Here is a 13,493-nt window from a genome sequence, read left to right on the forward strand (position 1 = left end):
GAGAATGAAGAGAAACTCCCTGCCGGGAGGTCCCCAGCAGCCTTGGGTACAGAGCAGGAAACCGAGTCATGGGGGCTCCGTGCTTACTCTGACCCAGCTGCCCCCACAGGGAGGACCCATGCCTGTCCTTCCCCGGTGCGCCCCTGGGCCTGCTCCCCCTCCTTCTCCTGATCCATGTTCTTGCCCTTCTAGCCCTCCCTCCCTTTTTTTTTTTTTTTTTTTAAAGTTTATTTATTTTGAGAGAGAGAGTGAGTAAGAGAGCACAAGCAGGGGAGGGGCAGAGAGGGTGGGAGAGAATCCGTGCTGTCAGCATGGAGCCTGACACAGGGCTCGAATTCACGAACTGTGAGATCATGACCTGAGCTGAGATCAAGAATCAGACACTCGACAGACGGAGTCACCAGGTGCCCCAGCCTTCTAGCCCTCTTAAAATTAACTTAAAAGCCTGTTTTGTTGTGGAAACTTGAAACATAAGTGGTGTAATGACTGTTTATTTCTTCTGAACTCTGGCGATCAGAGACCCTTCACCACTCTTAATGTCCCCACTTGTGCCCTCTTCTCCCCCTGGAGCAGTTACAGAAAATTCTAGATGTTGTATCATTACACCTGTAAGTTCCCAGAGGTGCAGGCTCTATAAGAGCACGACCAAAACAACAAGGACACAGTGCTGACCCCACCTAATGAAACACCCAGTCTCTGTCCAAACACCCCGTTTTCTCCAGAGTGTACGTCTGCCTTTGAGTAAGTTAGTTTTAGTTTTATGAGGCCTCCGTGAACTTATTCTCCTTATAAAACCTTGAAAGTGTACAGGTGGGTTGTCTCATCCCCCTTGTCCAGCCGGCTGTCCTGAGCCTGTGCTCCCCATCCCCCACTGCGGTGTCACCACATTGTGACCTTCCCTTCGCTCAGCTCAGCTAGTGAGCCCCATGCCCGGATGCTTCCGAGCTGCTGGGCACTGCTGGGCGTCCCATTGTTGTGGACACCGAGCTGCTGGGCATTCCATCGTTGTGGGCCCGCCAGGTTCCTGCCTCCCTGTGCACAGAGCCTCCCGTGGTACCGTTACTGTGCCAGACTCCTGCCCTGATGTCCCGAGGCCCCGGCTGACTGCCGCTGTGGTGTCTCTGGTGGTGTGATTCCCTGGGCCTGCCCGAGAGGGATGTTGGGCCTTCGGGGTGGGGAGGACACGTGTGCACAGGCAGGCTGGGCTCCGCGGAGAGTGGAGAGGAACGGGGCCTGGTGAGTGGTGAGAGGGGTTGGTGTCTGCCGGCCCCCGAGAGCGAGCTGGAGCCGGGAGAAGGCAGGTGGGGTGGGCCTGTTGTCCCGTCCCAGGGCCGGAAGATGAAGACTGGGAAGTGCTGTGATGGCCCCGAGTCGCAGCCACGTGGCCACAGGCATCCCTGGCAGTGGAGGCTGGGGCTGCACCCTGGAGTCTCCCCGGTCCCCCCAGCTGACTGAGCTCCACGCAGTCCTGTGTCCACCCTTGTCCCCAGCTGCCAGCGGCAGCTCCTTGAGGTAACCTGCAGTGACGCCCACGCCCTGCTCCGCTCACCTGCCGGGGTCACCCGGGACACCATCTGTAGCTCGGGGGTGAGCTCTGCCCTCTGAGCCCGGGGCTGTCGTCCAGCGGCTGGAGGGGTCCCCGTGCACGGCTGGAGGCGGAACCACAGGGAACCGTCCTGGTGGCTTGGACGGGAAGGACGGGAAGGACGTGTGGTCTGGGATGGCAGGCTGCAGGCAGGGTGCTTTCAGGGGTGGTTAGCTCAGCCACTTCTTCGTGATTCCTCCCCGAGCGTCCTGGCCCTGGGTGGCCTTCTGCGTGCTGTCCGGCTGCCCCCACGCTCCCGAGTGGGGCCTCAGCTCTATCAGGTCCACCCAGGCACCCGCCCGAAGTGAAGGACGGGAGGGGCACGGCAGATGCAGGGAGGGCCGCCCAGGCCTGTCTCCCCGTCAACCCCGTTTGGGTCTGGTTGGCCCGATCGGGGACGCGTGACGTAGGGGGTGGCTTCAGGGTCACCATGCCTGGCTTATCCCAGCTCAGCCCTGTGCTGGGGATTTTCTGGTGGGGAAGACAGGACTGACCGTGGGCAGCACCCAGCAGGGTCACCCCAGGGGGAAGGGCCTTCTCTGGGGCTCAGGAGTGGTGGGGAAGCTGTCTGGGCTGCTGTGGGAGCAGGGGTGCCTTGTACTTCCGTGGAGGCCGCCAGCCCCTCAGGAGCTATAGGTCGTGGGCCTGAGGCTCGTTCAGGCCACGCGTTGGGTGGTGGGGCCTCAAGGGGCAGACCAGGAGGTGGGCTTGGGCTCCAGCCCATGGTGTCTGCAGGACGTTCCAGCTCTCTGTCCCCACAAGTTTGAGCGTCCCCGCCCCACCTCTCACACGCCTGCACACTCGCCCCCAGCCCCTGTGTGTGTGTGTGTGTGTGTGTGTGTGTGTGTGTACGTGTGTGTGTGTGTGCCGAGTGTTGAGGTAAAAGTCTTGGATCAGTCCTTGCTGCTGGCGGCACCCAGGCTGTTCGTTTCCCCTGCTGCTGTATTTCGGGCGGGATGCCGCCATCCTCTCCACGCCGAGCTGGCCCCTGCTGCCGGGCCGTGACCCAGTTTGAAGCCCGCTGCTCCCAGGGCAGGCGGCCGGTCACCCGGGCGGTGCTTGTCAGGCAGCTCTGCACACACGAGAGAAAAGAGCCAGGGGGTCGCGTTTCCTTTCCCTGGGGTGCGCTTGCCCCAACCATCTGTGAAACCGCAGGAATTTCTGTTTTCCCCCTGTGTTGGGATGTTTTGGGGAATGGTGTGCAGGCTTAGCTGGTGCCGTTGTCAACAGAGGCTGGTGTTTTAGAAGCACTTCTGCGTGTCCCGGGCTTGTCCGGCCACCGGCCGTCCTGGGAGGCTGGGATGCCAGAAACAGTGCTGGGCGGGGAGGCTGGGCCACCTCCAGGCAATTTGATGGTTCCCAGGAGTGCCCAGGAGAAGGGCGCCTCCTGATGGCCCCAAACTGGCCGTCCAGGGTGGAGTTGGCCAGAGGTGTGGGGTCAGGCAGTGGCAGGGCGGGAAGAGCCGTCCAGGCCTATCTGGGCTTTAGCTACAGAGTAATCCAGAAGAATGGGTATGTGAGTAGAAAAGACCTCGTGATTCTGAGGAGGGCGCCCTCCCAACAGGAAAGATGGCAGCTGGCATCCGGAAGTCACCTGCCGGAGGATGGGTTCTGACCGCCCTCTGCCGCGCCCTGGAGTCATTCCATAGAGCTGCCCTCAAATGCTGCTTCTGAGCCCAGCATGATGGCGGCCCTGGACTCCTCCCAGACCCACACATAAAAAGCCACATGCCCCAGGCCATGCTGATGACACACACCTTAGTGTGAAGGTGCCCCCGTGAGCCCCCAAATACAGTTGGGTGGGGACAAACCAACTGCCCCAGGCCTGTGTGCCGGTAGCATTGTGCTGGAGGGAAGAAAGGGAGGAAGAGCCCCAAATAGCCTTCGGGTTCACTGGAAGGCTTGGGGGTCCCACCGAGGCCAGCACCTGAGATTGGAGGTGTTCTGTCCAGACTGGAAGCAGGGAGCTCGGGGCCGCAGGAAGGTCTGAGGGGCTGGAGTGGCCTGGGGCCCACGCATGGGCTCTGGTGCCCACCAGGTCGAATGCCCTGCCAGGGCAGGACCCACGCAGGGTGGAACCTTCCAGGAGGGGACCCAAAACTGAGTGGGAACTGTTCTTGACCACAGATGAAAACAGGGGTGGCCGCAGAGCCAGGAATCCTGGGAGAGCGTGTCACAGACTCTCAGCCATGATGCGAGGATGTTAGAAGCCAAAACACTACCCGGAACCTTGCCCCCACCCCAAAAAGCTATTAGAATAAAAGGGTACATGGACAGATAACACCTCCCCAGATAGGGTCAGAGGGCAAAAGTCATAACACTCAGAAGCAGGGGTGCACGGCCCAGCAGTGAGTTTGCAATATGAGAGATTTCACAGTGATGCCTGAAAGAGAAAAGTCAGGGCAGAATAAAAACAACACATTCCCCAAGAAAAATTGGAGGTAAAAAGGAGGGACGTTTTATTTTATTATTTTATTACTGTTATTAAAATTTTTTAAATCGTATTTAAATCCAAGTTAGCGAACATAATAGTGTAATAGTGATTTCAGGAGTAGAATTTAGCGTGATTCGGCACTTACATATGATAACCAGCGAGAAAGGACATTTTGCGATAAAAAAGGGGGGCGCCTGGGTGGCTCAGTCGTTAAGCGTCTGACTTCAACTCAGGTCATGATCTCATCGTTTGTGAGTTCGAGCCCCGCGTTGGGCTCTGTGCTGACAGCTCAGAGCCTGGAGCCTGCTTCGGATTCTGTGTCTCCCCTTCTCTCTGCCCCTACCCCACTCATGCTCTCTCTCTGTCGCTCTCAAGAGTAAATAAAACATTAAAAAATACCTTTTTTAAATAAAAGAGAAATGAAGAAAGATTAAAACGGACTAAAAACTGAAGCTAGCCAGAACCCCAGTGATTGGAGGGGGCAGTCCTGCAGAAACCCAAAGCAAAGACAGGGAGTAAATAGGGAACCTTCCTGGAATGCAAAACTTAGGTGTTGAAAGAGCAAATCACAGATCTGAGAGTGTCGCGTCAGGAGAGCAGGCCCCGTTCTGTTCGGGTCACTGGCTGCTATGGAAAGCAGCAAACCTCGGGGCCTGTGGGCAGAGGGCGGGTGCTGGCAGTGTGTCAGCAGCCCTTTGTGCCCAAGAAAGTGGAGCCGTGTGTAGGATTCCCGGGGAAGGCAGAGGGAGCCAAGGGTCTTTTTAAAACTGACGGGGGCGCCTGGGGGGCTCAGTTGGTTAAACATCTGACTTTGGCTCAGGTCATGATCTCGGGGTTCCTGAGTTGGAGCCCCTGCATCAGGCTCTGTGCTAACAGCTCAGAGCCTGGAGCCTGCTTTGGGTTCTGTGTCTCCCTCTTTGCCCCTCTCCCATTCACACACTCACTCAAAAATAAATAAACATTAAAAAACAAAAAAACTGACCCACAAGTTGGAGGCGCCTGGGTGGCTCTGTCCACCGCATTGTGGGCCCTCCTGAGGAGTCTTAGCAGGTGAGGCTCGGACAGACAGGCAGTGAGCCCGCTGGGCTTCGTGAGACCCCGGGAGGTAGGGTAGGTTGGGACCGCACACGTGGCTGGCAGAAGACCGGCTGTGAACAGGAGTTGCGCACCCAAAGCCACTCTTCGTTTGTGTTTTCAGGAATCGTAATTGGCAATGGTGGGATCTCTCTCCGATTCTGGGCCTGGCGTCCAGGTCTCTGGCCCGCACCGAGGCAGCTACTTGCTCCTCGGTGGTTATCTCGAAACTAACGTGGGGTCAGCAAGTAAGTAACTCTGGGGCATTCAGATTCTCTCCTCCCCTTTGAAGAGGGGAGATGCAGAGATCACAGAGAAGACTCTAGAAAAACCTGTAGGTCCGGATTTGTCTGGGAAGTGTCAGTGTGAACTCAGAGGAATTTTATTGTAAGGAAAGAAAACAAACAGTGATCCTCTCCTGATTTTGGTCTTGAAGTATTTTCCGCCAAAAGAGCCCAGGGCCTCCTGGAGAAACAGCGTGTTTCACGTCCGGGTGGGACACGTAGATGAGCCTGGAACTTCTCAGTAGGCTGGGTAGCAGGGAAGCTGCCAGAAGACCACCTGGGCCCCGTCTGGGGGGTGTGGAGCCCCCTCACCTTGCTGTGGATGGGACACTGGGAGGTCCACTAGCTGTAATGACGGCAGTGGAGTGAGACCCACCATATACGTTTACATCCAGAAGTTCATGGCGACGTTGAGAAAGGGAGCTCTGTTCTGCACACTCAGTGAGTTGGGCCACCTGAGTGTTGAGTGCCACTGGCTGCTGACCGCACAGACAGGCACTGCGGACGCCGATGGCACGGACAGACAGGCATGGCGACAGACATCTGTACCTTTGAGGCAGGGGCAGGGTCTTCAGACAGCAGGTCTGGGGACGGAGTCACCTGCTGAACCGCATGCAGCCCGCGCTCTCGAACAGCAAGGCTGTGAGCAAAAGCAAGTCACAGGGGAGTCTGGATTGAAGGAGACTCTCAGACACTCTGAACTGAAAAGTGATGGACCACAGGGACGCCTGGGTGGCTCAGTCGGTTGAGTGTCAGCCTTCAGCTCAGGTCATGATGTCGCCATCCGTGAGTTCAAGCCCCATGTGGGGCTCTGCGGACAGCTCAGAGCCTGGAGCCTGCTTCCGATTCTGTGTCTCCCTCTCCCTCTCTGCCCCTCCCCTGCTCATGATCTCCCCCCCGCCCTCAAAAATAAGTAAACATTAAAAAAAAAATTAAAAAAAAAGTAATGGAACAGGGCCACACCGCAGCTTCCGGGGATGCACATGGGCAACAGAGCCACCGAGAAATGCAGGGGCACATGGTGGGAGGGGTGAGTGCGGGAGGGGCTTCCCTGTGGGTGGCCAGGCCCTGTGTCTTGCTTGACCTGGGCACTTGTCTGTCTGTATTTCTGTGTTCAGCTCCGCAGTCCATTCTGGGGGCCTCGGAGTCCCTGGCTGTGTGTTTTACAACAGCAGGGCTAACGTCGAATTAAACCACCGGCTTCAGCCCCAGAGGGTGGTCCGCTTGAGGCCCTGAGCTGGGCCAGGTCGAGACAATATTTGCTGTGAGTGCTGGTGCCAGGAGACCCGTCCCCTCCCCTCCCCTCCCCTCCCCTCCCTCCCCTCCCCTCCCCTGAAGGGCAGCTACTTCTGCTATTTTTGTGGAGTGAGCTCTTTCTACTGGTCACTACACTCCTCTCTTTACAGCAGTTCCTTGAATCCTCTCAGAGAAAAGCCCCTAGTGAGGAGGGGGGTCAGAGGGCGGCTGCTCACTTCCTGCCTGACCCCCAGGCTGGCCCTTCACCACCACCTCCGAGCCCAGAGCCAGCTGGTGCTTGGAAAGCAAACACCAGCATCCAGAGGTCCTCAGAGGGCCAGGAACCCGCAGGTTGGAAAAGAACCTGCCTCCCAGAGTGATGAAAACCCTCCCCCCTTAGCAATTTCTTTAACACCTGCTTGAAAAAGCAGTGGTGTGTGTGGGCAGCTGGACACAGGCAGAAAATTCACTCAGCCTGAGCTGAGGCATGTCACAAAACCCAGCCGCCCCATCGGCTGGAGGCCACAGCCCGTCCTCCTGGATCTCGTCCCACTCTGGCCCAGGTGCCCAGGTCTCTGGCCCGCACTCAGGCGACCACACTGCTCTGGGGTGAGGACGAGCCCTCGACCTGGGGACCAGCGTTTCACAAGCCTCGATTGTACTCAGAATGTGCGTGGTGGCTGCGTAAACACCCTTCGTAGCTGAAGATTTAGTGAACACAGCGTACTGTTAAACGTTCTCCACAACTTAAAAGGCAAAACGTCTTTTTTTTAAAGTTTATTTATTTTGAGAGAGAGAGAGAGAGAGAGAGAGAGCGCGCGCTACCTGTGCACTCATGAGCAGGGGAGGGGCAGAGAGAGGCAGGGGAGGGGCAGAGAGAGGGAGTCCCAAGCAGGTTGCCCACTGTCAGCACAGAGCCCGATGTGCGGGTCCATCTCATAAACCATGAGATTGTGACCTGAGCTGAAATCAAGAGTCAAACACTTAGCAAACTGAGCCACCCAGGTGCCCCTCCCACGTCCGTTTTTGTTCTCTTTCTTTCCCTCCTTCTCTCTCTCCCTTCCTCCCCCTCCCCCCCCCCTCCCTCTCTCTGTCTCTGTCCCTGTGTCTCTATGCATCTCCACCGGCCGTGCTAGTAACTCCGTTTGTTGGTTGATGTTAACACCAAAATGGGCTCCACCCCGTTCTTCGGAAGCCCCACCCCTCCCGACTTCCTACCTGCACTTTTTTGCTCCAGATGATTCCGTATCCGGTACAGGCCAGATCCCAGGCTCCCTGCCGTGCAGTGGTGGGTCTTCAGAGCCAGGGTCACGCGGTGCTGGGCCCCCTGCCCTAGAGCTGCAGAAACGGCAGGCCAGGGGCAGCTGAGCGAGACCCTACCTTCCCTGCTGGTTCTGATGCCACTGTCGGGGGGGGGGGGGGGGGGGGGGGGGGGGGGGGGGGGCCCTTGGAGGAGCACTACCTTAGTGTGTGGTGCAGGGGCGCGGGGCGGCTCTGCCTCTTCCAGGTTTTGATTCGTCTGCGTGGTGCCTCGGGTTCTGTGCTGTAAAGACCCGATTCATAGAGCCCTGCTCACAGGACCTAATCTCACTGAGGCTGGTTAAGTACGTAGCGCCGGCCTCGGTGCGTCCTCTTGCTTCTTTGTGTGTTTGCCAGTGTTTCCACGGGTTGGTGTGTGAGCCTGTGGGCCCGGCCCGTGCCCGGTTGTTGGATGCAGGACCGGTCTGCCCTGGGCTGGAGCATGTGGTCTGGTGAGGGAAGGAGCGGGGAGAGCAGTGTTTGAAGGGAGCCTGCGGGCGCACCCGTGGAGGTCATGCTGATCCGGGCGGCACATGTGGGGTCCCGGGCTGAGGCCCTGCTGGCCGGGGAGAGCAACAGTCCTGGTCGCAGGTGCACGGGGGCCTTCTCTGAGCTGAGCCAGTTGTGGGGGGGGGGGGGTGGGGGCGCAGCTCCCTTACCGTGGGAGATGGCTCAGGGCCCCACACTTCTTTATTGTTTGCGCGGGGCAGACAGGGACCAGCGTGAGGGCTCTGTAACAGAGGCTCTGGTGTGTGGGGTCACCCTCCAGGGTAGCGGGACTCCCGTGCTGGCCTGTGGTCCCTGTGATTCCATTAACCAGGCCATTTCCTCCTTCCTGTTTCCTCACCCGCACCAGGACAGTCTTCCTAGAGCCCAGGTGTAACACCGTCTCCCCCAGGCCTGCCTTTGCTTTTGGGCTGCGGTCTGAGCGCCCTCACTCTGGGACCTCCCTGCCCCAGCCTGGTGCTTGGGGTTTCAGGGTCATTTCCTGGACTTCCACTCATGTTCCTTCATGTTGACGCTGTTTGTTTCCAGACATTTCTGGAGTCCCTGCCGTGTCCCAGGCATTGTTCTGGGTGTGGGGGAAGCAGCTGGGAGGGAAGTCTTGAGTGTTCAGTAAAGTCATGAATGTTCAGTAAAATGGTAGGGACTGAGCGATGCTCGAGGAAAACAGGGCGGGTAAGGGAACGGAGACCGAGAGCGTCTGCTCAGCCGGGTCTGTGGGCAGGGCTTTGCGCTGACCGGGCCTAGCCGCCCTCTGCGATCACAGGGGGTCCCGAGGCCAGGCCCGGTGGAAGCCCCAGGTTCTCGGTCCTGGACAGCCCCTCTTCACCCCCCCCCCCCCCGCCCCCCCCCCCCCCCCCAGCCGTGACTTCCCTGACTCTCCTCCCCTCTTGCCTTCTAGTGGACATCCTCATCATGGATGATGACGACGTCCCCAGCTGGCCCCCCACCAAGCTGTCCCCGCCCCAGTCGGCGCCCCCCGCCGGCCCCCCGCCCCGGCCGCGGCCCCCGGCCCCCTATATCTGCAACGAGTGCGGCAAGAGCTTCAGCCACTGGTCCAAGCTGACGAGGCACCAGCGCACGCACACGGGCGAGCGGCCCAACGCCTGCGCCGACTGCGGCAAGACCTTCTCGCAGAGCTCGCACCTGGTGCAGCACCGGCGCATCCACACGGGCGAGAAGCCGTACGCCTGCTCCGAGTGCGGCAAGCGCTTCAGCTGGAGCTCCAACCTCATGCAGCACCAGCGCATCCACACGGGCGAGAAGCCCTACGCCTGCCCCGACTGCGGCCGTAGCTTCACGCAGAGCAAGAGCCTGGCCAAGCACCGGCGCTCGCACAGCGGCCTCAAGCCCTTCGTGTGCCCGCGCTGCGGCCGCGGCTTCAGCCAGCCCAAGAGCCTGGCGCGCCACCTGCGGCTGCACCCGGAGCTGTCGGGGCCCGGCGTGGCGGCCAAGGTGCTGGCGGCCAGCGTGCGCCGGGCCAAGGCGCCCGAGGAGGCGGCGGCGGCGGACGGCGAGATCGCCATCCCGGTGGGCGACGGCGAGGGCATCATCGTGGTGGGCGCGCCCGGCGAGGGGGCCGCGGCGGCCGCCGCCATGGCGAGCGCGGGGGCCAAGGCGCCGGGGCCCCGCTCGCGGCGCGCCCCGGCCCCCAAGCCGTACGTGTGCGTGGAGTGCGGGAAGGGCTTCGGGCACGGGGCGGGGCTCCTGGCCCACCAGCGCGCCCAGCACGGGGACGGGCTCGGGGCGGCGGGGGGCGAGGAGCCCGCGCACATCTGCGTGGAGTGCGGCGAGGGCTTCGTGCAGGGCGCGGCGCTGCGGAGACACAAGAAGGTGCACGCCGTGGGCGCGCCGTCCGTCTGCAGCCGCTGCGGACAGAGCTACTACCGGGCGGGCGGGGACGACGACGACGACGACGACCACGAGGCGGCGGGGGGGCGCTGCAGCGAGTGCCGCGGCGGGGAGGGCCGGTAGGGGCGGAAGCCCGGGGGGGGTGGGGCAGGGCCCCTCGGGCTTGGCGGGGACGACGGTCGGCGCAGGACCCGGAGGAGGCGGAGACACGGACAGAGGCGGCGGGGGGCGGTGGCCTCCTCGTCTCGCTCCCCTGCGCCGCCCCGCGGTCGGCGCGGTGCATCGGGCGCCCCCGCCCTGCACTCTGCCCCCGGCCTGGCCCGCCCTCCCGGTTCTCTTCTCGGTGAGTCCGGGACAGAGCGTGCGGAGAACTGGAGACCGGAGACCGAGAGAGAGCGGCCCCTGGCCCCTCTTCCTCTTCCCCCGCCGCCTGGGGCGCTCGCGAGGGATGGAGAGCAGCCGGGCCCCTCCCGTGCAGGGGAGCCTGGGGAGGGAAGGGAGAGAGGGCCCTTTTCCCTTTAGAGTTTTCGTTTAATCGCGCCCGCCCCCTGACTCCCCCCTTCCGTTGTTTTTTTTCTCTTCTTCCCCGCGGGTCCTGTTTTTCTTGGCCCTCGTCCCTCCTCCCCTTCTTGGGTTTGGGGTGTGGAGGAGCGCTGGAGCAGGACTAGCCCCTGTTCCCAGGGTAGCCCTCAGAGAATGGGGTCCCGTCTCTTCCCGGGCCTGGACGGGGCTGAAGGAGGGGTGCGGGGGCAATAAATCGCACTATCTGATTGTCTTTGCTCTGCCTGGTTCTTGAGTTGGTAGGGAGGGGGGAGGTCTCTGCCCAGCAGTCACAGGGGGGACAGCAGCAGATGGCTGAGCAGCTGGTTCCCTCCCAGGCCTGAAGAGTGACCTGACCGGGTCACCTGCACTGGGCTGTGGGCCTTCCGGACCGAAGGTGGCTTGGCCGGCCTGGGAGGATCTGGGGCTGGTTCAGAGTAGGGCCTGCTTACTGCTGCTTTTAAAACGAAGGGACCCACGGTCCCTTCCGGTGGGTTAACACAAAGTGGGTCTTGACACGGGACAGAGGACAGGGGCAAAGGAAGCCCCCTGCTCCTGTCTGTGGTTCCTCCACTGGCCCCCGAAGCCCCTCCCTGCATCCAGCTTGTTGGATAACCTGGCCTGGAAATGACACATGTCTCCCCCCTGCTCACATCCCTGTGTGTGTGGGGGGGGGGGGGGGGAGGAGCAGTCACGGGGTCACATTTCCCTGCAGAGGAGGCTGGAGATGTCCTTGGTCAGGCCACTACTTCCCCGTGACAAAACTATATGGTAGAGGAGGGAGAGGGACTTTGGTGGGTAGTTGTCTCCCCTACAGGGCTCCAGGTGACGACGGGGCCAGCGGAGGGGCTGGGGGAAGAGGACAAGGATATTGACGGTAGTTTCAGGGTGCTTCCTGCCCTCGGCCTCGCGCGATGTGTCTGACCGACACGGTCCCGTGGAGTCACGCAGCATCCTGTGAGGTGAGGCCCACTAGTAGGTCGTTCCTCAGGACCAGGTCCCCCTGATGCCGATTCTGGTTTCCTGGTTGGTACCTGCAGCCGGAGTCCTGGGATTGTGGGAGGAGGGGACCCACCAAGGGGTATTTTCGGCCTGGCTGACCGGCCAAGGCCAGGCTCCTTGTTCCTTTGACCTCTGGGGAAGGAGGAGCTTACTAGCAAAGGGGAGTGAGATTTCCAGCCTGAGCCCGGAATCCACTACCTGGTGTTCCGCTGGCCTAGGGCAGCGCGTGCTTCCCACGCCCCCTAATGTCCCCTGGGCCTCATGTCCTCATCTGGAGGGCGAGGGGCTCAAAACCAAGGTCCTGGATGGCCGTGGGGGGTGGGGGGCGAGAGGCCGACCCCTGGGAGGATCTCTGAGACCCTCTTGGTCATGACTGTAGGCCAGAAAAGCATGTTCTCAAGTGACGTTGCCTTGTTTGGAGAATGGTGAAAGCAGTTCAATTTGTTTCGAGGTCTCGAGGTCTCGGTCGCTTTAAGGCGGGGAGGGGCAAAGTTGTTCGTCCAGAGAGCATGTGTGTGTCAGCAAAGCCTTGAGAAAACATTGCCTAATGCCCTTGGGTCCCCTGTGTGGAGTGGTGACACCTTCGGGGGTGGGGGCGGGAAGGTGAGGAGCTGTGGACGCCCGCGTGGTGCCACGTGCCTGTCCCACGGGTGGGAGGAAGCAGTAGGGTCCTGGGACCAGTTCAGGGTGGATGTTGTGCCCTCAGCCCTGCCTCTTCCGCTCCCGACCCTGGGGGGTGGGGGTGGGTGGGAGCTGACACCCAGCGCAGGAGAGATCCCGCACCAGTCTCCACTCTGCGACCCTGGGCAAGTGAACCCTGACCCTCGAGTTACTTCTCTGCAAAGAAGAGCCTGCCTGTCCCGCATGACTGTGTGTGCCTGGCGCCCACTCACGGACAGTTCATTCCTTTCCCGGGAGGGAGTGTCCTGCCGTGTTGGGGGGCCGAGGTTCACATCGGGATCCACCTGCAGAACTCCCTGCCTTTCTCGGAGCCTCAGCTTCACGTACCGCAGGACCTAGACAGATGTCCCTTCGTCGTTACTAATTAACATCCTCATCGTTGTTGCCACGATGCTTTCCAGAAAGCCGAGTCTCAGACTCACGGGAGTGAGACTGCAGATACGTTTCCCCACGATGTCCCAATCGTACACAGCAAGAACTTATACCGTTGGTGCAGTTACTGTGATGCATCTGCCACCGTTCTCAGCCCTGCTCTGCGACGCAGTCTACTCTGGCGTAGACGTGCCCATACGGAGGGCTAATGCCCAGAGGGGGTCGGGCCCTGTCAGCTTCAGCACTGTTGGCATTTTCAGCTGGGTTATTCCTCGTGGTGGGTAACCGTCCTGGGCCTTGTGGGGTGTTGAACAGCATCCCTGGCCTCCACCCAGTAGAAGCCAGGAGGGCCCTGCAGACAGTCCACCACGTCTCCAGAGATTGCCAACATGTCCCCTGTGGGTGAGGAAAAATCACCCTGAGCTGAGAACCACCGAATGGCTCTTCGGCTCTTGGCAACTTTGTCCTCTCCTGGAGCGAACATTCCCCACCTTCCCTCCTACAGCACAGTCTGCTTCCATGCAGTTAATTTCTTGGCCTCAAGTCACGGTGGTGCCTGCGAGTTCCTGTTCTGGTCTCCTAAAACGGTCACCTGTGAGCTTCAAGCTTAGATTCTTGTGGGGACCAGGCA

General features: G+C 60.5%; 1 protein-coding gene across 8 annotated transcripts in view; it reads left to right on the plus strand.

The window, feature by feature from the left end:
* Positions 1 to 11,042, plus strand: part of ZNF787 (zinc finger protein 787) — a 31,156-nt gene extending 20,114 nt beyond the window's left edge. For 6 of the 8 annotated variants that reach the window (XM_042917754.1, XM_042917752.1, XM_042917751.1 and 3 more), the window contains one exon: positions 9,318 to 11,042. In XM_042917754.1, coding sequence (XP_042773688.1) covers positions 9,318 to 10,390 — 1,073 coding nt within the window. In that variant the 3' untranslated portion in view covers positions 10,391 to 11,042. Of the gene's footprint in view, positions 1 to 5,217; positions 5,342 to 6,479; positions 6,642 to 9,317 lie in introns of those variants that run through there. The other 2 variants (XM_042917750.1, XM_042917757.1) reach the window with 2 other exon arrangements.
* The last annotated feature ends 2,451 nt before the right edge of the window (positions 11,043 to 13,493 follow it).

Source organism: Panthera leo, chromosome E2 (genome assembly GCF_018350215.1).
Source record: "Panthera leo isolate Ple1 chromosome E2, P.leo_Ple1_pat1.1, whole genome shotgun sequence".
In the NCBI taxonomy this organism is placed as follows: domain Eukaryota; kingdom Metazoa; phylum Chordata; class Mammalia; order Carnivora; family Felidae; genus Panthera; species Panthera leo.